The sequence below is a fragment of the Rattus rattus genome, chromosome 2, assembly GCF_011064425.1.
Source record: "Rattus rattus isolate New Zealand chromosome 2, Rrattus_CSIRO_v1, whole genome shotgun sequence".
In the NCBI taxonomy this organism is placed as follows: domain Eukaryota; kingdom Metazoa; phylum Chordata; class Mammalia; order Rodentia; family Muridae; genus Rattus; species Rattus rattus.
In genome coordinates, this window is record NC_046155.1 from 20,625,991 (window position 1) to 20,650,474 (window position 24,484).

Sequence of the window (24,484 nt, forward strand, 5' to 3'; positions counted from 1 at the left end):
TGTAATATTTGACTATTTAACCACAAATGAATAGAATTCCATGGCAGATTTTAAAATCAGAGTTCAATGCTTGTCTACTCATTTTGCTGTACCCATAGATCAGGCCTTACTTGTTCCTCATCAGAGAAGCTTTGTCTTTTAGTAGACTGGACCTATATAGAGACCCATTACTGAACAACATCCACCCAGTGAAGAATTTTGGAGCATTCAGTCCTAAATGAGATATCCTCATTAAACATCTTCCCTCCGGAGGCAAAGGATTCTATAGAAGAGGAGGCAGAAAGACTGAAGGAGCCAGAAAATATCGATGCCAGGGAAACTCTCTTCGAGACCCAACAGGACTGATACACGTAAGTACTCAGAGACTGTGGCAGCATGCCCACAGCCTACAGAGATTCAAGCAAGATGGGCGTCCCAGTGATTAGAGTGGGGAGTGGACATGAGCTCTCATCTCTACCAAGAAGCCATCACTGATTCACAACTGTCTGCAAAAGAAAAATTAGTTTTCTCCAATGGAGTCTCAAGGGGTATATACCCAGACTTCAGTGCAGGCTCCATGTCTAGATGGCCAACTCAACATTACCTCAGTAGTACATTGGGAGACAATTTTGTCTCATATTGTTTTGTTTGGGCTTCTTTTCTACTATTCTGGTTTTCGATTTTGTATTTTATGACTTTTCCGTGTGTGTGTGTGTGTGTGTGTGTGTGTGTGTGTGTGTGTGTGTGTGTGTGTGTTGTGTTCTTGTATCTTTTTCTTTTTCTTTTTTTTTTTTTCGGAGCTGGGGACCGAACCCAGGGTCTTGAGCTTCCTAGGCAAGCGCTCTACCACTGAGCTAAATCCCCAACCCGTATCTTTTTATGTTTTATTTGCCTGTTTGTTTTCTAAAAAGAAAGGAAAAGTAAAAGCACGTAGTTGGGTGGGTATGAAGGTTTAGGAGGAAACGGGATAGAAAGTTGTGATCAGAAGTATTTTATTAAAAGTTTGTCAATAAAAATACAATACATATTTATCTATTAAAATAAGTTTGATGACTACTGTTTAATCTTAAGAAATGCCCAAGGCAAAAATAATTCTTTCTGATAGAAACTTCCTTTCTAGTAAGGAGGCAGCTTTAACCAGGGGGAAATCATACAGCCTTTGCACCTGGATAAAAGCCGGTCGCTGTGGCTTAAATGTCCATTTGGTGAAGAGATAAAACATTAAATCCTAGTTCTTCCAGCAAGTTTTTTTCTGCAAACATAGCTAAGATCGGATCAGTGCTGTAAGAGCCTTGTTGTAAACAGAGTTGGGCTTCAGTTCAACATCAGTGTATTGAATTTTGGCCTTAGGAATTTTGAATAACCTTTCATTACATCCAACTCAGTCAATCCACACCATCTTTCTTTTGGGTTTAACTTTTACAAATCTTCATATGACATATGTTAACCTTCCAGTTTTATCCTTATTGTCTGTTTCCATTTTGAGACAATCATTTACTTTTAGGACAAAACTAAATTGCAACCTGAAGTCCCTTTTCATCCAGAAAACTTTCTTTTTACCCATTTAAGCTTCTTTACCAAAAATATATTTTATATCTATAGACATCGATATTTCTTTTTATCACTTTGGGATTCCTTTCAGTCTCATTTTAGTTTTACAAAATTTAGAGAACATTTCTTTAATAAAAATGAGTATATTAGAATGTACATGCTGGAAAATGGAAATACAAAAAAAAAAGTTCATAGTCCTGATGATATTTCTGCTTTCTCTTATCAAAAGTGTTTAACTACTCATCAGTGACTTAAGTCTTACTACAATAGTCACTCAGAAAATACCTTTTTAAAGAAAATCTCTGATTTCTTATTTGAGTTCCACAAAGCAAGTAAAAGCACGATGAAGTCTGAATTCTGGAGTATCTGTCCTTGTCTGCTACTGTGCTTAATGCTTTGGGTCATCTGTTACTTCTGTACTAAACATAATAATCAAAAAGTACTGTCTGGTCAAATTGTCTCACCTTCAACAGTGACTGCCTACACATAAGCTATTGCCTCAAATACACTGAAAAGCAGCTAGGAATCTAAGTTATACTCATGACGAAATGACACCAGTTAAGGTCAGTTGTCCACCTGCTGCTTTTTCTAGCCCTCCAAGCACAACAAAAACTTATTTAGAAAATGACCTTTCCCCCTTTCTTTTCATTTTGCTTCAGTCACAAATTCTAGCATGAACATTTAAATGTCTATATTTCAGGTTTCACTAAATAAGGACCTTAACAAACAGATTTTTATCCCAAAGGAAATGGATACACAGCAACTACTTGTAGACAGATATTAATCTCCACATATTAATGCCATAATTACAAATTAAAAAATCAGTCTAAATATTTATATTCACATTAATACACAAAGGTTAAATCAGGTACAATAATAAAATAATATTAATATAATAATAGTGTTGATGATGATAATAACCTTAGTGAAAAATGAATTAAAACAGAAAAATAAAAATGAACTTACCAAAGGTTTGCAAGTCAATTATTTTGAAAAACTCTGGATTAAAGATTAAAATTTTGCCCCATACTGCTCTAGTCACAAAACGACACTTTAAAACTGGTGACATAAATGCAACTATCTCTGATGAGCATGTCCAACACAATTACATTAAATCAGAGTGTACCTGTTGGTGGAAACATGATAAACCATTTCAGTCTTGGAGAGAGCATCCCTTAAAGACGATATGGGCTCAGAAGGCGATGTGCTGTGGTGGCCTGTAAGATATCGCTCTCCAGCTCGGAAGCTAGTGGATAGAGAAGGAGAGCTCTTTGAAAATGGAAATTCTCTCCTAAAGTCTATTAAATCTCCTTTTTAACAATTTCAATACTTACAAAATGCATCCCTCATCCTCCTTTATCTCCTTTCTACTTTTGTCAAGCCCATTCTTCCCCATAAACTTTATAATTATAGAAATGAAAGTCACAAATTAAAGTCTTTTTCCATGGTGGAAAAGTCTTTTTACAATGGTGTTTGTATCATGGAGGTAATCACAGCAAATTTGGACACCCACTCTCATGGTCCATCTGATGACATTGTAAGAGGTGATTTGGTGGCAGATTACTAGTTTAATACATTCTGAAAGATATTACCTAAAAATTTCAAGGATATCACCTCAGACACAGGAATTCATCAAGGAATAGCTATTACTTATAGGAGCATAAATGAGTTAAAGACAGCCTTATCATCAAAGACCACTAAGCAATGGATGACAGTTCATGAAAGCCCATGTTCAGTTCATGGAACATACTGCACAGCCCATAGGCAGTTAAATAATTGGAAAGTATCCTTTCCAAATGACTCAGTTGGTCTAAATATTTTCCAAGCAGCCTGTCTGATTTTTTTTCCAGGCTATTGGTCTTCTATGAGAGCCTTCTTTGTAGCTTGGCTTGTCAAAGAGTGACTCTCAGTGCTTTTTATTGTTTACTCTTAGGAGGAAGGGGGCTTTGTGAATCTGGTCAGTTTCAGGTACTTCCTGAACTTCTTTGAATGGCTTACCCTCTGTCTTAAGGAGCTTCCCTAAAGGATGGAATGTTTTGTTTATGAAGAAAGTGCTACACAACAATATAAAATAAAGGTACTTATTTTATCAAATATATTGATGGACGTATCACACAGGCAGTTACAGCAGAGTGTGAAGGCTTTGCTATGAGTCTCAGCCCTATGACATTCTGAGGTTAGTGGAAGATTTAATACATTTAGAAAGATTTTACCTGAAAATCTAAAAGCTGTCATGTCAGACAAGATAGTTGACTATGAATAGCAAAGAATTTTTGTTGGGGGAAAAGTTGCCCAGGATAAGAATTGGCTCTGGTGCTGGAACATTGGAACTCTCCAAACCATGGCATTTTCATCCGTCCTGTAGAATATTTACCATAAGGCTTTGGTTTTGGATTAGGAAAGTTCAGCATATCCTGAATACTGTCAAGAGTGATTCACATCATCACTGAGGACAGAAGGTAATTTGGGCACCTCTGAACTCAAGCTTCCATTTAACAGTGTATTATTTTTCCATGACTATTAAAAATTTGTCCAAAACCAGCACAGATGTATTCTCTTACAGCTTTGATTTTATTGGAGTTGTATAAGTTATGACAGTAGAGTTTAAATAAATTCTAAATAAATAAAATTCAGTGGATAGTAAAGTGGTTAGCAGTATTCATTCCCTCCATAGGGAAGAAACTGTATCCTTATCTTTTATTCATTACAAGATTTTGCTTCTCTCTTTCCCTCTCCCCTCCGCCCCCCTTAAACCAGCTTCAACCGAGCAGCACACTATCACACCATTCCTTTCACTGGTCACTTTGCCTTTGTTTGCTATAGTTAAATTGCTGCCTCTCTCACATTAAAACCTTTGCAATTGCATTTGGGGCTATGGTAATTTAAATGAGAATGGCCCTTACGTTCATATATCTGAACATTTTATGCCCAGTTGGTGAAAATGATTAGAAGAGGTTAGGAAGTTTAGCCCTTTGAGGGAGGTATATAACTTGGAGTGGGCTTTGAGGTTTCAAAAGCCCATGTCATTTCCAGTTGTTCCAGTTACCACCTTGTGGTCTATTGTTGGGGACATTTTTAATCAAGCCAATACAGAAAGACAGCTCATACAGGAAGTAGAACAGTCAGAGGTGAAAACGAAATAAATCATCAATCTTAACTGATTTAAACACTCCCTTTGGTTTGAATTTAAAATACTCTGCCATTTCAACATGTGCTTTTAAATTGTATATTCGTTATGTTCCACTGGCTTTGTTCTAGATGTTACTTCTGATATGTGAGCTTAATAACAGCTGCTTAAGTAGCTTTTAGGGGTTTGAAAGTTGCTTCTATCTAACCTTTAACTCTTAGGACTCACCTTTTGGTGCCAGAAGGCCCTGTGCTCAGATGTATTAACCCAGCCATTTTCTGAACAGGCAGTCAATAAAGACCTATCAGTTTTATTGTGCATTAACAGATCACTGACGAATTCTCCTCCAGTTACCTTTGCATATGTCTTAAATCATCTGACCCCTTTATTTCTCAAATATTCTGAAACCCTGTTGTATTAGATGTGGTTCTCCAGAGGAACAAAATAGAAGTAAGGAATACACACTGCAAGGGGATTTATTAGGTTGGCTTTAGTAGATTTTCTATTCAATCCTTGAGGTTTGATGCCTTAGCCATCCCAATCTGGTGCTGAAGTTCTAGAGGATTTTTAGAGAATTATTAGATTTTTATCCACATTGGAAGGCAAGGAAAGCTTGGTTCTGCTGTCATCCAAGGACGGCAGAAGCAGGGACCTCTCCAGACAAGATACAGTGTAATCATCAGCAATAAGAAAAGGTGGACAGGGACCAACAACAGTAGAGACTTTCCTCTCCTCTATCATTGTATCAGGTCCACCACAGAAGTTACTTGTTACTCTTGGGAGAGGTCTTCCCCCCACACCACCCCTAGTTAATTCTTCCAGGAAACATCTTGGAACACTCCCAGACAGGCAAGTTTTAGGTTGCAACACAAATTGACAACCCTCACACACACATCTGGGAGATGGATTTGAACCTGAGCACCCAGATCCTTCTGCTTAGCTGCCTTGGAAAACTCTCCTTGTTTCACAATAGATGAAACAGGTATCTCATTTTTACTCTTCTAATTCATTAACAAATTTCACACACACACACACACACACACACACACACACACACACACACCATGTCCTTTGAAAAAGTGTTTTGATTCTTTTTTTCAAAAGTGTTACTTATTGGAACACATAACAATTTTTTTTATTTTAAAATGATAGCAAATGCCCTGAATGGTCATTTAGCCGGCACCTTTTTGTAACAGTTACTCTACTAGGGAGTGTGAAGCAGGAAGCATAGGAGCCTGGGGCTCTCTCTTCAACCAGGAGAGCATGAAAATATTCATACAACAAACAATCAAATGTAAATAAGAATTGTGATATATGCTCCCAACATACATGTATTTGACTGTTTTTTTTTATAGTAAAATTTTAAAACGAGAGTATGTGGACCCAGAATCTGAGTGAATTAACATTTTGTTTGTTTTTTTCCAGTGGTATTGTTGTCCTCTGGCAAGAGTCAGTGCTCTGAATTTAGGCGTGCTCTGCGCTCGAGCTGGGAAAAACATTACTTGATAGAAACATAAACTGTGTGCTCTGCTTCCATTTGTTTCAGGATAACTTCTCATCATTTGTGAGTTTGCTGATAGTCTTCTCTACAAAAACAAACAAAAAACTTTCCTGTACTAAAATTAACCAACAAAGTAATCTATACCCTGCATTTTCCTGGTGCAAATGATTGGATCTTTATTTCATTCATGACAAGTTCAAATAATCAGGGATTAAATAATTGGATGCATTTGAAGTTAGAGTAGAGGTAGGTTGAAAAAGTAGAAGAGGGTTGGTGATCCTGAGTAAGGACCCTGTACGTTGTGAAGCTCCGACAGGTTTCCATATGAAAGTGGTGGTTATTTTCTTTTTCTATTTTATAGCTACTTGTCAGTCTGTATTCTCATAGTTTTCAACATTCTATACATGACATATTTAGCTGGTAATGAGTTTGGCAAATCATAAAGGAGGGGAAAGACCACTGTTCCTAATCATTTCTTGAAATCTCAGTTCTGATTCAACCCTCTGTTTCCTGGAGCTCAGTGCCAAGCCCAGGGAAATACTCACTGTTTCACTCAAATGGATGAGCCAAGGGGGCTTAAGTTACAAGTAGAAGAGTGGAGAAGGAGAATTATTTCTAGTAAAATGATGACCGTGCTATTGGGTCATCTATACATAACATAAATGTAAGAATCATGGGGCAGCTACAAATAAAGTAGCCCAGAGCAGATGGCCTGCTCCGTGTGTCCAGTGTTTTTATTTTCTCTCTCTCTCTCTCTCTCTCTCTCTCTCTCTCTCTCTCTCTCTCTCTCTCTCTCTCTATTACGAAACAAAGTGGAAAGTATAGATAAGACACTGAGTGTTGTGTTGACAAAGTCAATTTTAAGTTCATACCAGCCAAGTTCCAGGAGGTGGACTTGGGTCACAGGTTTAGCCAAATACTTCTTAAACTCAAATAATATCTTATAAAGTCTTTAATCCCACAGTCAATTTAGAGACCTTACTATCCAGTAAGTGTCCCAGTTGTATCGGAGGCCAGAGAGATATGTGCCATAACTTAGGCACAAAATCAAATAGAAAAGCAATTTGAAAATATGGGAAGAGACAGAGAAGTCAGAGGTGGTGAAATTGGCTAAATAGAGAATAGTAAATGTGCAGAAATTAGCCCACAATTGCATAAAGTTAGTTTAATATGAGCTCGGTATATTCAGCTTCTCCGGCAAGCACAAGCAAGGGCTATTTTTTTATAATTTATTTAAACCTAAGTCCTCCATTATGAGCAAGAGTTATATTGTATTAGACAGAATTATAGTCGTGCACTGGAAAGGCATGTATACCACAGGGTTTAATTGACCATGCTGAGGACAGCAGGGGCTCAAAGGGTGGGGCACAAGACCTAGGAACCATCCTGAGTGGGACTCAGTTCCCATCATCCATCCAGGATCTTAAAATCAGACATTGTGAGAAAGAAACAAGAAGTCATCTTAGTCTTTCTGGGCAACTACAACAAAATCCTAAAGCCTATAAACAAGGAAAATTATTTCTCAAAGGTATGGAGGCCAGAGGTCGTCCACCAGAGCTCGGCACTGACTCCTGACTTCAACTTGGAACTTCACATTGAAGTTTCTTTTGAACTTCTTTTGAAGCTGGCAGGGGACACTGAGACTATATGTCACTGGTCGAGAGCTTGTCTCGTGTGTGGGACATTATGGGGTTGATGCCTAGCACTGCAAATGGCCTTCCCTTTCACCACCCTCTTCACCCTGAACACCCCTGGTCTCCACTCCTTGCCACTGTCCTTAAAAGTTCAGCACGTGTACTTTAGGGGAAGCAAACATTTGACTTGTTACAGAAAATTTCATTTCGACTCGCAGTTAGTTTTTGTTACCTCAACTCATTTTAATTTGCATTGTTCATATTAGGAAGACACTCAGCTGCTCCAGGAAGGAAGACATTTTATCTCGTCAGGCACTTCATCCTGAATGGGGCCATGGAGAGAAGTACAGTTTGATGAGATTGGTTTCCGTGACGGCAGATGTTGTAGTTTCTGCATTTACTGGTGCAAGAGCATACTTCGTAGGCTAAAGAGATGGCTCACTGGCTAACAGTGCATTCTGCTCGGGCAAAAGGATGAGCTCTATGCACAGCTCTGATGTCAGCTGACTTACAACCACCTGTACCTCTAGCATGGAGAGATCTGACACTCTTCTGGCCTCCTTTCACGTGCCTACATTCCTGAGCGTATACCTTCCTCCCACACTTGCACATAATTTTTAATTGAAAAATAAATGTAAAAGCAAGACAGCCATATGAAGATTTGGAAGCAATCATGTAACTATTAACTTAGTATCTTTTTTAATCCTCTCTCTCTCTCTCTCTCTCTCTCTCTCTCTCTCTCACTCTCTCTCTCTCTCTGTGTGTGTGTGTGTGTGTGTGTGTGTGTGTGTGTAGTTTAGTTTGTCACAGAAAAGAAAATAATGACATATTCTCTCCTGAGGACCCTTTGTTAAATTACTAGCTCTGGCCTATGATGAAAATAACCAACTCTGACTTCAGTCTAGAAGTAAGCCCTACTTGGTATCCTTCATCTTACCAAAAGCTCATTTTTTCATCTCTAAAGAAAAGAGGTAAAGAAACAGGTTACTTGTGTAACCATGTCCAGAAACAAACTTTTCTAAAACATAAGCCTCAGAAATACATCTGTCAGGCTTGTGATTTCAGGGAAGAACAGATCAGCTCAGCCAACAAAGTGGGTTTGAAGAAGGACTGGTGGAGTCGTTGGGAAATTAGATGTACGGGCATGGGAACTGTCTCCCGGGTTCCCTTTAGCTACACGCATAATGGTTCGTTTGAAGAGCACATTATGACACAATTATCCAAGAAAATTCAATGAATGATGTGCCCATTCAGAGAGGAAGATGGTATGTCAAGTATGTTGTGCAGCCTGTCTTTTTTTCCCTTCTAGGCATCAAATGAATCAATTTTGAATCCACAAACAACTGTGAATCTGCAAAACACAGCTGTTTGGGAATTGGCCTGAGCGCCACTCTGTGTTATGTAACAGCTGTTGAGACATTGCACATTTAACTCGAAAAGCTTCTATGACAGAGAAAACAATTCATTCTTTTCCAAAAAATAAGGAGGAGAGAGAGAGAGAGAGAGAGAGAGAGAGAGAGAGAGAGAGAGAGAGAGAGAGATTTGAAGAACATAAATGTTCCTATTCCGACTGGAGCAAGATGAGGAGGATTTTCAAGGACAGCTGAATCTAGAAAGACAGTTTATGTCATGGATCTGGCTTGCCTCTATTTTTAACCTATATAATTTCATTAAAAATGAGCATTCATGTACCTGTTGTCTATTGTTCATATTAATTAGTATGGAACTCATTCGAACAGCGTTGATATTGATATGTCCACGAAGATGAAAATGTTTCCAGTCTGCTTCGTAAGAAAAAGTTTGCTATCCCTGTTAGGATGACTGAAAGTTGAACCATAACTTCCATGTGTATAACTACTCACTGGAAGATCCCAAACTTGACCCTAGGTGGGGATCACAGTATCAATATTAAGGGAGGTCTGGAAAGGAGGACTAATATATCCGAGCGCTTTGCCTGAGGTGAAATTCCAGCCTTATCCTGCCAGGTCTGTGGCCATAAGCTGTATTCCTCTCTGTCTTTAGAAAATGTGCAGCTCAGTCAAGGTGAAAAGAAACACATTCCCAGGCTCCTGTTCCTCCCCCTAGCTAAGTCCGAGTGCAGGGGAAGTGGCAATTTCATTGCGAAGACGTTATCACTAATTCTTATAAACCAGAGCATCCTAAGAATGTTATCTTGTTCCTTCCATATCTTGTGCAGGAGCGTCAACACAGAGAAGCATTGTATTCAAAATGAAAACACTACAGTTAAAATTCGTCCTTTACCAAGTTCCCAGCTCAAAACATTAAGAATTTCAACTCTTAGGGGGCAATATTTACATTCTTTCCTTCTATGCTGCCTAGACTAACGATTCAAAAGTGCAGACACTTCCCAAATCAGACATTACTTTCGCTTTAAATGAATTTCCACAGATGGCTTTAGCATAATGTTCTCTGAGGGTTTGCGTGTGACAAGGAACTCTGACTGAAAAGTCTTGCACAGTTTTCTGTTCCCACCAAATAAAAGGGACAAAGACAATTTGAAGTTCCTAATATAACATTAGTTTGTAGGAATTTCTTTTATTTCACTTGGGGAAGATAGTCTAGGAAGCGAGCATTTCTCCCTAACAGTACCCTGATCTGCTGGGATAAGGATGGATTCTCTGGTAGCCATGTCAGGCAGATTCATAGTCCTCTCCTCCTCAGCTCCTCGGGAGAGTGAGAACAGAGGTAGATATTTCATCATTGCAATGTCTTTGTTCCCCAGTCTGTGTGAGCAAAAAAAGTTACACAGTAGCCTAACAAGCAGGAAAAGGCAAGAAAACAAAAAAGAACTGGCTTCCAGTGTCTGGAGCAGCTGCACACACACCCTTAGCACAGGTTTGGCTTGGTAAATTAATTCATCTGTAAATAGTGAGCAGTCTCCAGCTGGAACTTTGGAGCTGAGGTGCAGGGTCCTTAAGGATTTACATTTAAAGGCAAAGGCTCCCTGCCCCTAGGTGTTACAAGTGAGTAGTGCCCTTCCTGCCCTGCCCTGAGTCTGGCCATCCAATCATATGCCGATATGCAAATGACCCTTAGTGCAGGCAGATAAAAAGGAGCAAGTGCTCTTTCAGAACCAATTTGCTGAGCCTGTCACCTGTGTTTCAGGAGCCAAACCAGCAATGTCTTCCCCTGCACAGCCTGCAGTTCCTGCCCCACTGGCCAACTTGAAGATTCAACACACCAAGGTGAGTCCCTTGTGAACAGGGCTTTACCTGGGGGCCTGGTTAAAGCCCAGGTCAATTGAAGCCTCTGTAAGAGCTCTTTGCAAACAAGAAGACAAAAAAACCTTGTATCATTAGTGGCCTGATTCCGGGTGAGTTCTAAACACATCAGAGAGCTTCTCATAAGTTTATCTCTTGACATGGGTCCAAGGGAAGGATTTTCTTCTGTGTTCAAGGCTCCTGTGCCAGAGTTCAGTGAACCGTAGTGAGCAGTTCTATAAACTGTGCAGTGGAAACTTATGGTAAGGCAGACAAACAGGAGAACTTACTTTAAGGAAACAGACATGTAGGAATGTTCTTTTTCATTCCTTCATTCTCTTCCTTCCTTCCTTCTTACCTTCCTTCCATCCTTCCTTCCTTCCATTCTTCTTACAGGAGAAATAGCACACTGAAACAGTATTACGTGACCATATGTTTGCTAACACAGTGTTAGGTTGGAGGACTTGACTGCTAGCATCACATGGAAGCTATTGCCAAAACCTCCAAATGCACTTGAGTTATTTATTTTGAGATAGAAACTGCATTCATTTATTTCTCCAGGACAGTTTGCTGCTGTTGGAGAACACATGCGATTGTTAGCTGACAAATATTTAGAGACCCAAAGACTTCCAATTTTTCAGGCAGGGAAAGTCAGAAAAGGATCAGGCTTGGGTTGTCCTGAGATGCTCTCCGAATTTTTTCCTCCCCTGTAGTTTCATGCTTAGTTTATCACACATCCTAGGGTTTGAGAATGAAGAAATTCTCTCTCCCTCTCCCTCTCCCTTTCCCTCTTCACCTGTCTCTCCCTCTCTGTATGTCTGTATGTCTCTCCCTCTCCATCTCTGTCTGTCTCTATCAGTTTCTCTCTCTCTCTCTCTCTCTCTCTCTCTCTCTCTCTCTCTCACACACACACACACACACACACACACACACACAGTCACTTCATAAAATTAGCCGGGTTGTATAACGCAGAGAGTAAAGTAAGAGATGAATTTTTCAACTCTGGGGAGAGCTATATTGGCCTCTACTTTTGCTAATGAAAACCAAGAGCGTTAACCTAGTGTTCTAGGGGCCAAACGCCATCTTCCTTATGCACACACTTGTATGGCTAAGAAACCCTGAAGCCTTTTGCATTTTCTAAGCACCTGAGGTGAGGGTGCTGTCTGGCTTATGGGCTCTTGCCTTAGGACAAGGCCTGCAGAGAGGAGCAGCTAGAAATACAGTAAGCCTCATTTCCCAAGTTTTGAGAAGAATGAAAATGAAAATGCCTTTTGATTTAGGTCTTCTTTTTCTTATTGCTCTCCTTTTCTTCCCTGCCCCCCTTAATTTGGTAGCTGCAAACAGTGGGGAGTGCACAATCTCCCTCCAACAGCTCACAGATATAAAAAGTATGTGCAAACCAAATGTGAAACCCCCTGCCTCACTTCTCATTTGGGAAAGATTCCTGACAAAATCTGTATGTACATCCAGTGTTTTCTGAAGATTGGAATTATTGGCCATGCTTTTATCATTACATTTTAATAACCAAGAAGAGTTTCATTTATATGGTCCCAGCTGGAAATGAACTTGGGTAGTTGGGATGCCCCACCATTCTTAGCTTACTTGGTATTTGTTATTTCTGTCCTTTACAAATTTTGCTGAGCTTTGGTGTTTGTGTGTATGTGACTCTCAAAGACACTTTTAAAGTTAACTATTTCCCCACTGAGTCAAATTTAATTTAATACTTATTAAGGAAATATGCCAATGAAAGTACTTGAAAAAGGAGGGATTCCTCTAAGTCCCTGTACAAACACAGGACCAGTAATCCCTTAACACAGACAGATGTTTGCAGATTGAAACCTCTTCAGTTCAAAGACATTGGATGATGGACTGAAGTATTTCAGAGTCGAGAATGGATTTGTTTGGGGTTCACATACTTCTCTAGTTAATAATAAACAATGCCACTCGGTGGATTTTGATATTCTGCCCATCTTCTATATATGTCTGCTCTACTCGGTAAATACTATACTGTTTGATGTGCTGGCTACAGCATTTTCACACTTGGGAGGACACCAGTTATGTATGCAATTAAATCTCAATGGGGAGCTTTCTCTATGCCCGTGAACGTTCCTTTTACTGGGTCCTACTGAAAAACAGTATTAAATTCATACTCCCTAGATGGCTTGAAAGCAATGGCTGTTAACTCAGCTTCTGGATACAAACCACAAAAGTCAGGGATTTAAGTATTTGTCAACTTACCTTTTCTGATAACGGTCTCAGTTTCTGTAGTTTTTTTTTTCCCTACTGAGTTTTTAAATTTCATTATTGTGGAAAACAAGTTGGTGTTTTGGTCTAGGGGACAGAGAAAATAAAAAATTAATAACTAAAATGAAAAGATTAATAACTATAGTCAAATGTCTGCATAATCTTAACCTTTGGAGTGTTGCTTTCCAACCAAGGCAGTAATCGATGAATCTTTTTAAGACTTATTCTCCAGTTTAGTTCCTCTTTGATGCCGTAGATAAATTATCTTGTAAGGCAATGCAAAAGCCCCCATCACGTCCCTGTCTTCATCATGAGTTCTGAGTAAATGCCACATGTAAGCTCCAGTCCTGCTAAGGAGCTTTTGCAAGAAGAGCTCCTCTGGAAGTTATAGGACCCCTTGCCAACACTAGCGCCTCAACCTGCCTCTGCCTTCTTCCAGTTGATACAGGATGAGGAAGAGTCCCATTTCCTAAGGAGGTGCAAACTGTCTCCATGTTTAGTTGGCAAGAAGCAGTTGAGGCAGGCCCTAGCTCCTGCGGAGTGTCTAATATGAGCAGTCCTGTCCTGTGTATTTCTTTGAATCCTTTCAGAGTTCTGTTCCCACGGGGTCAATCTCTCATTTTCCCGTACTTTTCCTGTCAGTCTGTCTTAGTGGCATTGCTCCACCTGAGGACCAGGGTAAAGTTCCTAGGATTACCCAGGCTTCCTGGGTCCGAAGAATTTTCTATTGTAGGATTTTTCTCACTCCAATTTTTCTTTCTCATTTCACATGCCTTGTTTTAGAAATAGAAAATAAAGAAATTCAAGAAGAAAAATGTTTTCACAAAGGTTCAGATCATTAATACTTAGGATGATTATTGAATTTAACTCCTTAATTTATACTTCTTTCATGCACAGAAGACATTTGCATTTCTAGTGATGTTTATTAAGCACAGTAAATAATTACAACCAAAGAGTTTTACAATAATTTCATTTATTGACTCATAGCAACCTTATTGGAGCTCCGCTTTCTTTTATATAGATGAGGGAACAAAGGAGCCAAGTAACGTAAATTTGCACAGCTTGTAAGTGACAATTCTAGACCTTGAATGCTGGCTGCCTGTCACTGATTACTAACATGGCCTCCACCATGACTTAGGGACATAGAATTTACATGCTATTTAGTTTTCACCCTGACTTTTACTTACCAATTCCTGAATCCTGGAGGATGATGACTGAACTGTTCTGGATGATTCTCTCAGGCCATCGGAAGATTTTGGCCAGTTCTGAGAGAACCAAGAGAATAGAGAAGGCAGTTTTGTTCACTGAACTGAAAATACAAAGATCTGGGTTGGGAGAGACTTGAGGAAGAAGTTGAGACACAGGTGGCGCACACTTCCCATGTGAACTGCATTACTTCAAGTCCTCTGGGTTAAATTTTAGTTACAGCTGGTGATTTTGTTCTTAGATGTCTGGTTTCATTAATCTGTATCTCTCTGCCTCTTTGTCTCATCCCTCTCATCTCTCTCTCTCTCTCTCTCTCTCTCTCTCTCTCTCTCTCTCTCTCTCTGTGTGTGTGTGTGTGTATGCACATATTTTTGTACAAAGAATTATAAATAATAGAAATTTATGTGCTAGACACAAGTTATAATATTGAGATTTTTAGTTACCCCCACCTTTTCTATGTCTCTTAAAATTCTTGCAGTTTACAAACCCAGGCCACTTGATATTTCAAGTAATACTCCCTGCTTTACTTAATTTTTCCCATTCTCTCTTTTTTTTTCAATTTCCCCATTTTCTTTGTTTAATGAATTGATTGTGTGGTTGTTCTGCACTATCAGAATATTAGTTCTACAATATTGGGATGTACTATTAGAATGTTAATATAATTATTGTTTCAAGAAATTATATTCTTAATGGATTTATGGGGCAGCAAACAGGTAGCTAGAATATATTAAATGGAAAATTCTGGAACATGCTTACAGGAAGAAAGCTGAAAGAATTTGTCAAAGGGATAAATGTGGGCTCTGGGGATGCCTTTTTTCGACCACATTGGCTAATGGGGTCTGGGGGAAATCTTGACGATGCTTAAAGGAGGGCAGAACTACCTTTGAGATAAAGCTAACTGTGCTATGGCTGCCTTTATTTGGAGAAATCATTTCTAACTTCTGACTAAAACTATATTTTCTCAGGACCTTGAAGGAGTTGAGCGAATAGGTGAATTTCTGTGAGATGTAGTTGTTTAACTAGACAGAAGACCTGAATGCAATTTCCAGAGTTCATACATATTTCATGACTTAAGCTTGGCCAAGCTTCTAATCTATTTGTATTTAAGTTTTTCTATCCATGAATTAGCATTTAATAAAGATGCTACCTGAAAAAGTAGGTATAAGAATTAAATCCCTAGTTTGCGAAAAGCAGACAGTGTCTAACCGTTGTTCTGCAGTGCCTTCCTGAGCTATCCTTTCCGAGATGAATCCTAGAATCCTGAAATTGTTCAGTCTTTAATGCTGGTGAAATCTGTACTTTATTACTCAACACTGTGGGAAACTAACTTCAACTGTTTATCTCATTTGAGATTAATAAGTAATGAGTAGAAAGGAACTAGAAACTATTACTGAAGTCCTATTTACAAACTCTGGAAGCTAAGCTCTGAAAACATGTTGACTTCTTCAAGGTTATCCAGCTCTTAACATACAAAACCAGAGTGTAGAGATTATGAATTACGCCATTTCAGGGGACAGGTTTCTGTATGGCATCCTGTTCTCCATGGTGACTAACAGTAGTGGCATTCCAATCTCATTCAAGGACATCTCAGCCCAAATCCTAAAGTAAATAGCACAGACCCTTTGAAAGCTATTGTCTCCATTTCTTAAGGACTGTATGTTCACTTGACTTTTCAAACATAGATGATACCTATTGAATTTTTCACTTACTACTTTGCAGACTAAGAGGGCTAATGTGAGGGGCATTCAGAGTTTGGGGGACCTATGTGAAGAGCAATTCAATCTGAGTTAATACATGTGCTCTATACTGCTATTTTCTTTAGAGGGAAGAGGACCTAATACTACTAAAGAGAAAATATACACACAAGCTTTTAAATACATCAATGCTGATTCAGGGAATATAAAATGCACCAATGTCATTTTGTCATCTATTGGATGTGGTGGTAATGTACCTCAACATAAATGTAGCAGTACCTGTTCTGATAGAATCGTGGCTCGTGTTCAGACAGGCCACACCAGGTCCATGCAGTTCCACATGAGAGAAGTTTATTGTGGGGAATGGGTGACAGAGTCAAAGGGGACAAAAGGGAAAGAACAAGGGATGAAGGTCAGGAAGGGTCTGCCTTTTGTTTGGGCTGTCACATAACTGCTTATAGGTAAAGGTGGGAGGTAAATGGACACTGGGAATGTATGGCGATTGCCATGACAACAGATGTGCGGGTCCCTGTTGCCTATGGGTGAAGTCACCCCTGAGTACCGAGGTGATCTGCATCCAACTGTAAAGCCAGTTCCTGATACTAACAGTTCTTTTTTTTGTCCTTGTCTAGTAAGGTTTTAATACAAGGGCAAATGACTACGCAGTTACATTACTAGTTGAGGAATAATGTGTTTCTTTCTATTTATTTTGGTCACTCTCATTTTGTTTCCATACCCTGAACTGCAGAGAGTTTCCTACCATATATTATTTATGGTTGTGTTTACTCTCCCTTTTCAATTTTAATTCACAATATTTTGTTTTGCTTCCTCAGGGCTTAGCTTAAGAACAATCATGAGAAATCTAGCCTTGATTATTTTGAATGTTTAAAACACCACTTGACATGTTGCATCTCCTAATGTTTACCCCCACCCTGTCTTTCTTCTACTTCTTCAACCTTTCCCATAGTCTTGGAACATTCTCAGATTGTTAATGATGAATAATGTATACTTTATGATATCTTTCGTTCCATAGATGTTGTCATTGTCACCTATCAATCTCCAGGCTATGTTCCAGGCTTTCAGAGTTAATGTACACAGGTGATCTGCTGAGGAATGACTAGCAGTTTTCTCGCTTCAATATCTTAAAACACTTTGTGCTTTTAAAATGTAATTTTTATATATTCTCGGCAACCATGAAACTATTGACTTCCACTATAAGAACCTTGAGCTGAGATTCCGGCTGTCATTGTGCAGAGATAATTTGATTTTGCAATATGTTGTTGGGGGAGGGAGTTAAGAACTGATAGGCCACCAAATTTTGTATCAACAGATAATAAGAGAAGCCATTTACTATGTCTATTAATAAAACCTATTTTGTTCCAAATCAGAAATATTTTGGAGAAATTTCTTATGTCATCGAAGGAAAAAAATTGTATGATCTGCAGAGAAACTAGAATGTAGAAAAATTTTTAACACTTAATAACTTTTATACTGACCACTGATTTTTATAGCAATTATGAGTTGAGACACTAATGTGTGCCTGGCAAATAGGAAGAAAGTCTGTAATCATTTATTTTTTTATTTTTTTATGTATATCATATATCATTTTTAATTGGATATATGGAAAGTGCAAAAGGCAGAAGTCAAGTTTAAGCTCCCTGCAAACTCTTACTGTTTCATCAGACAGAAACAATACTAAAATGTGAAAGCTTGAAATCTGAGAGTACAAATGATACCTTTAGAATTCCAATGGTTTCTGTAACTTAGTGTTAATATCTCCTAAAGTACCACAAGTGTATTCATAATTAGAATACAGTTAATGGTTTAGTGTGACAAACATATTTTTAATATTTTAATAGTATCATTGACAACAGCAAAAGGCAAATAGAAAGTATTGTTCTGTCTGTGAGAGAACATTCCAGAGGCCTCAAACGGGTTTAATAATTACTATAATAAACATTCATTGCACTAGATTATGCATTTAATATCATTATAGGAAGGGTGGCTATTAAAATGTACTCATTCTTACAAATAGCTAGAAGGTAATAAAAAATCTAACTCTAAGAAAATTAAATAGGGGAGAGAGAGAAATTAATTCACTGCAAGTAATAACTAAGATGAAGAAAAGGATGTCATATAGTCTGTGTTGAGTTCTGTCTTAATCCTGAATTATCTCAATATCTGGTGGAGACTGTATGTGATTTATTGCTCTAGGATTACCACTGAGTTGTACTTTGTGGGTAATAATGTTATTCTGTCACTTTGTGCCTCGTTGGGTTGCTGAAGTAGCCTCTGGGAAAACTCTCTAAATCTGATTACTCCAGTTCATCTCAGTATTGGCTGAATTATTTCCTGAAACAACCTTTTGGGTCTTAAATCTAGCAGCTAAAATTTTCCTCTCTGGGCATCAGAGTCTGCTAGATGCTGACTTCATTTCTACTTGATGCTAGTGGAACCCTTGCTGTGCTGTGAGCGTCTTAAGATTGGCCCATGCTTTGTTCATAATTTGTCTATATTGTCCCAATTCCATGCTCCTCTCTACCACAAGTCTTGTCATGAAATTTATTGATGAAATTATTACATTGGTTATTTGACTCTTCAATTTGCTGACTGATGTTAATCAGAAATCCACTTTTTTTTTTAGTATGAACCTCCAGGATCTGGGCTAGAGTTAATATCCTTTCTAGTTTTTTCATGATATCTTCCATTCATATTTAGTCATTATTTTACAAAATGCTTTTCTGATCAAAGCTGTGACCACTTTTGCATGTCACAGCCAAAGCAAGTCATGATCCAGCAGTCTCTATTGCTTACTCCAATGAGACAACATGAAATTAGACCTATGAACAGGTCATGGACCAGGGAGGAACTTACTGGTCAATGTGCCTCCCTGGTGAATTATTGACTGCTGATGGATTCTGATGGATTCATTTTCACTTGTATAGTGAGCAAATGGTGATTCCATCGGGATCCTAATGGATATTTCCAAACCCTTGGACTCACAGATGAGCCTCACTAAATTCATATTTCAAATAAACAAGCAATAAAATAAAATGAAAGTCATAGGTGTGAGAAAGGGTGCACAGAGAGCTTGGGAGGATTAATGGGGAAAGATTAGAGAACTGAGCCATGGTACTAATCGGGATACACTTTATACTTATATAAAATTGCCAAAGAAAACAACTCAATAAACAATTTCAAGTGGTCACTCAGAATTTGGTTATAGAAAACTAAACTAAACAGACGCTAGTTTCACGCTTGTCTTTAATATTAAATGTTAAAACTGAATCATGCAGAGCCCTGGGTGCTCACAGCTTTTCTCTCCAGTTTTCTGAAGCATACCAGATAATCTTCAATAATTCTAGTTTGACTCATTTCTCAAGCATCTACTGCATTCAGCTTGAAGGAGCAGTGTACCATTTACATGCATGATTCTAATATCACAGTGACAAGAAATATAATGGCTCTTTGACCAAAAGAGTTCATGGGCCAGAAATCACTCATGGCAGGCATATCATTAACAACTCAATGAGCTAAGATGTTAGGACTTAGGCAGGAACTAATTGGTCTCATAACATCAGAACAAAATGTGATTAGCTTAGTGTTGAGCTCTTTCTAAGTGAAATTACAGTGGTCAAAATAGGGCATGGAATTATACATCTATCTACATATTGAGAGATATTTGATCTCTTAGTTCACCCATCAAAAATTGGAGGTATAATGCAATTCCTATGGCAGCAATAAGGCAGAATTATTGAAAGTGGGTGACTTCTATGTTAATTTTTAAGGTTGATGATAATGACTGGCTGGTTTCAACCTCATAGGTTGTGTGTCTCTAATTTGAATACACTATTAACTTTGTACTAGAACATTGGTACATTACTTTGGAACAAAAGAAACTACATTGAGTTGGAGCAACTAGTCATGAAGAGTTGCTGCTTCAAACTTAGTTTGAAGTATACCAAGAAAATGGTGAGGGTACAGCTGAGAAACTTATGAAGGAAAGTGCATCAGATGGGGATGTGGTGACTAAGGCAGTGAATGTGGGGTATGTGGGCTGAACCAGGGACTGTGGGACCAAAGGTCAAGGTGAAAACTCACATGGTACATTTTTCCTTTACTTTAGTATGCACAAATGAGTGTATATAAGTGTTTATTACATGATAAATGCAACAAATGGTGTACATGTTGAGATAGTGCAGGGGTACGCAAACTGTAGATGTCATATAGTACTTCAACACTCGTTGAAAAATCCTCCATCTTGGGGCATATTTGAGTGATTTTATTTGCTTTCTATCATGACAGATCTTCATAAACAATGAATGGCATGATTCAGTGAGTGGCAAGAAATTTCCTGTCCTTAACCCTGCAACTGAGGAGGTCATCTGCCATGTGGAAGAAGGGGACAAGGTAAGTTTCCCAACACCTGCAGCTCCACTTTACCACAGGAGCCTTTGTCACTGTTATGAGCTCAAAACCCACTGAACCTTCAAGGAAAGACATGGAAACATGGCTGCTCTGGCATTGGCTACATGTTCTGTTGTCCGGAGTTTTTCTTATGTCAATGACATGGTTCAATGTATAAAATACTTACTGTGCAAGCTTGAAGGTCTGAGTTAGAACCTTACCACCCACGCAAAAGCCATTTATTTGTAATATCACTAGCTATATGTAATAGTCAACAAATATGGGTTAGATGAAAATTCAACTTCTATTTCAATTTAAAACTTTCATTTTTAGATTGAGAGAATTCTTTCTAGATCCTACACCCACTACAAATAAAATGAAATAATGAGCATTTAAAATTATAAAGCTCTTCATCAAACACCACAACATTATTTCATAATAAATGAGTCCAAAAATGAAGCTCTGGTTAATCAATACTCTTTCAATGATAACATTTAATAACAGGGTTTAATTGCAATGAACTTGAAGAACAAGTCAGAAGGAATGTATAATTATAAAGGGGAAGAAATTTTAAAAATGTGCAAGTTCAGAAAAAAATGAGATTTCTATCTAAGTTATCAGATAATAACATTGATTATATTTGAAAATAATAATGTTTCTAATATGTTTATTGTATCCAAAGGAAATTCTACACTTAGATTAATTTGTATATTGTTCTCAAAGTAATTTATTTGCTATACAAAGACATCTTCACCAAGGAGGACATCTCAAAATACTACAAAGCAGTGTTCACTACAGTGATTTATAAATCTTTAAGGAAATTGTCCAATAGCAAACACGATGTAAATTTGTATCAACTCTTCTAAAAAGTCTGATTAGTAATCTACATTCTAGTAACCTAGTGATTATAGCCAAGAAATTTTCACTTAGGAAGTACCGATATAGAAAAACTTACACGCAGAAAGGTATAAAAAATAAATTGAGAAAAGAATATTTTGAATCACAGATTGAATTAATAGAATGTCTCATAGCACTTTTGTTTTTAATATTCAAAATTATAAATTGCAGTACTATTTTATGTGACTGGTTTGACAAAATTAAATAAAATAATTTAAAAGATTCAGAAAAAAAAATGACAGACCAGTTTTCTTTCGCATCTGTCTGCAGGAGTTACTTTAATGGGCATTTAGTTTTATCCCTCCAATTATCGATTCACTCACACTCCAGAGTTAGTCAGTGGTTCCCGAAGAAGCCACTGAAGTGAAAAGAAAGCACCTCCCACCCACAGGCACGCTTTGCTTTCTAACACACATTTGCTCTGGCCCCTGTTCAATCCTTGTGATACCAGGAAAGATAGGATGTGGCCCATTGACTGCCTCATTCTGCTGTGAATGGAATTTCCGAAACCACCCTTTAGCCTGTGACCTAATGAGTCGGTGCAGCCTATCAGATTTCTTGTGACTGTGCCCTTTACCAGGTTAGGACTTTTCACTAAGCCATGGTAGCCACTCTTCACTAGAGAACTCTTTGTCAGATCCCTCACAAATTGTGTCAGCAACTATTCTAAACATGCAAGTTGTTAAATAATTACAAAACAGATACAGATACAGGAATGTGATAATCAAACCACATTCTCTTGCTTATCACAGACTGTATCACTGACAATTTCCTTAGAGGAACCATTTGTCCAGCCAACCAGACTGGCACTGTGATATGACTTGCAGCTTGGCTGGCTGTGAATTAGTTTCTTTGATCTCTTCTGTGGGAGGGGTAGTTTTCCCTTAGCACAGAGCAGATGCGTGCTCATTGGCAAGGTTGCTGGGATGGTCGGTCACCCATCTGCACCTCAGGAAGAAGGAAGACCCTACTGACTGCCCCAGCAAAGTCTCAGACTAGTTCACAAAGATTTTACTGAACCCAGGTAGAGAATTTGTTTTCCTAATGACATCAATCCCATTGCCAAAACAAGATATATCCTAGGAGCTAAGTATTCAAGGTTTCAATGTTAAAGCATCAAGAACATGAGTTTTGTGAACTAGAATCAAAATTTGCCTCTACTTTCTGCTGTTCCGCAAGCATAAACTACTTACCTACAAAACAGGATACATGATCCTTAACTGTAATGGTAACGTGGGCGCTAGAAAGAGCCCGCCTTTGTGCCTGGAGCCCAAAGAGCCCCCCTCTTCCTTAAACCACTTTATTGTGTGATGAACTCACAAAGGAAACAGTGCACAGCTGGATTAAATAAGCCACTCAAATCCAAACCTCCCAAGTCCCAGAAGTGAATCTCAGTGAACTTTCACACATTTAGGAGGGCCGTTCTGAAGCCATGAACTTCACTTGGAATTTGACACTTTCACAATCAACTGTATTTTTTTGTGGACTTATCTAATACAAAAGACCAGGACAGAGTTGAAACTAAAAAAGAATTATTTGTTGTCCTCCTTCATGATCCGAGTGTCCTTTGCCTGGGTTCTCTGCTGCCACATTCACCACCATTACTCTTTCTTAGTCTCCTTTATGTTATTCTACATACACACTGTCCACATATAAGCATTTTTTTTTCTACTTTATGGGCAGCCTGTCCACTCTCACAAAGTTCCAATTAAAGCGTGAATTATAACGTGGCTGTTACTATAAATGTGTGTTCATTTCTTCTGTATGTGAAGAACACAGCAGAATTATCAGAGCTGCTCCCAGAAGGAATTGTCTGTTGTTGTACCCAATTATGGTTACTCAAATCTACCCTGGTGGTGGTGGTGCTCCTTACTACCCGCCCAAATGTTCTGAGTTCCTGAATGAAAGACACACACACACACACACACACACACACACACACACACACACACACACACTTTATATTTGGATATGCCTTAAAAGCTCAATGGCTGGGCCACTTCCTAACCTCCACATGGATGATGTACCCTTCTCCCATATTCCTGAGTTATTACTAACATCTGTATTCTATCTTGGCTGCCCTGCATCCTGTCAGCTGTATTCCATGGCACCTACATAATGACTACCTCTCTGTCTTCTACCCTTCTCCTCCCTGGTGGCTGTCTTCCTTCCCAGGCATGACAGCAATCCCTCTCCTCCTCGGTCCCTTGCCTGGGAATCCTAAAGTCCCGCTGCTGTCTCTCTTCCCAGCCATTGGCTACTGACAACTTTATTTACCAACGAAAACCAACTCAGGATAAGGTTCCGTGCAGATTTTCCAGCAATTTTGGGGACCAGTTTAACATAATACAAGTGGCATTAGAGCAAATGCACAAAAATATCTGCATGCTTGTTACTTTTCTTATCTGCCTTACAAAATAGCCGACCGAAGCAACTGTAAGGCAGAAGGATTCGTGCTGCCTCACAGTTGGAAAGGGTAGAATTTGCAGTGATGGTGAAGGGCTGGAAGAGAGTATGGTGGCAAGAGTGTGGTGCTAGGATTTCTCATATCTTATTGGACCAGAAATCACAGATTTCCAGACACTATTGGATCCTGGTTATAACCCATGTGCCATGCCAAGCCTACATCTGCCCCTCGGTCCCTATGTCTATAAACTCTCACTCGTGTGACAACTGTTAAAACATTTCAGCCTGTATTTGCCTTTCACATGCAAACCACTGTGTATATGATGAGCCCTCATTTTTAATTGGGTACAATGGGAAAGGACACTTATTTGGTACTTTAGTCCTAATTTGGTAAGGGAGATAGTCTCTTTATTTCTGAATCAAATGAGCTAATGTGTGTAAATTAACTAGAACATTATTTCAAGTAATAAACATGGTCCTATTATAATAGGATAAAGTGACATCTATTAAAATATGCCATTTCTATTCTAATCATTTAACTATTTGGTAGACAACTGGAACTTGTTCTAAATGTTAACCAAGAGAAACCATTACAACATTCTAGATTGTTGGGTGTG

General features: G+C 38.6%; 1 protein-coding gene across 1 annotated transcript in view; it reads left to right on the forward strand.

Moving 5' to 3' along the window:
- Positions 1-248: 248 nt before the first annotated feature.
- Aldh1a1 (aldehyde dehydrogenase 1 family member A1) overlaps positions 249-24,484 on the forward strand; it is a 49,995-nt gene continuing 25,759 nt past the window's right edge. The window contains exons 1-3 of the mRNA XM_032891705.1: positions 249-350; positions 10,919-10,998; positions 20,463-20,567. Coding sequence (XP_032747596.1) covers positions 308-350; positions 10,919-10,998; positions 20,463-20,567 — 228 coding nt within the window. The 5' untranslated portion in view covers positions 249-307. The remainder of the gene's footprint in view (positions 351-10,918; positions 10,999-20,462; positions 20,568-24,484) is intronic.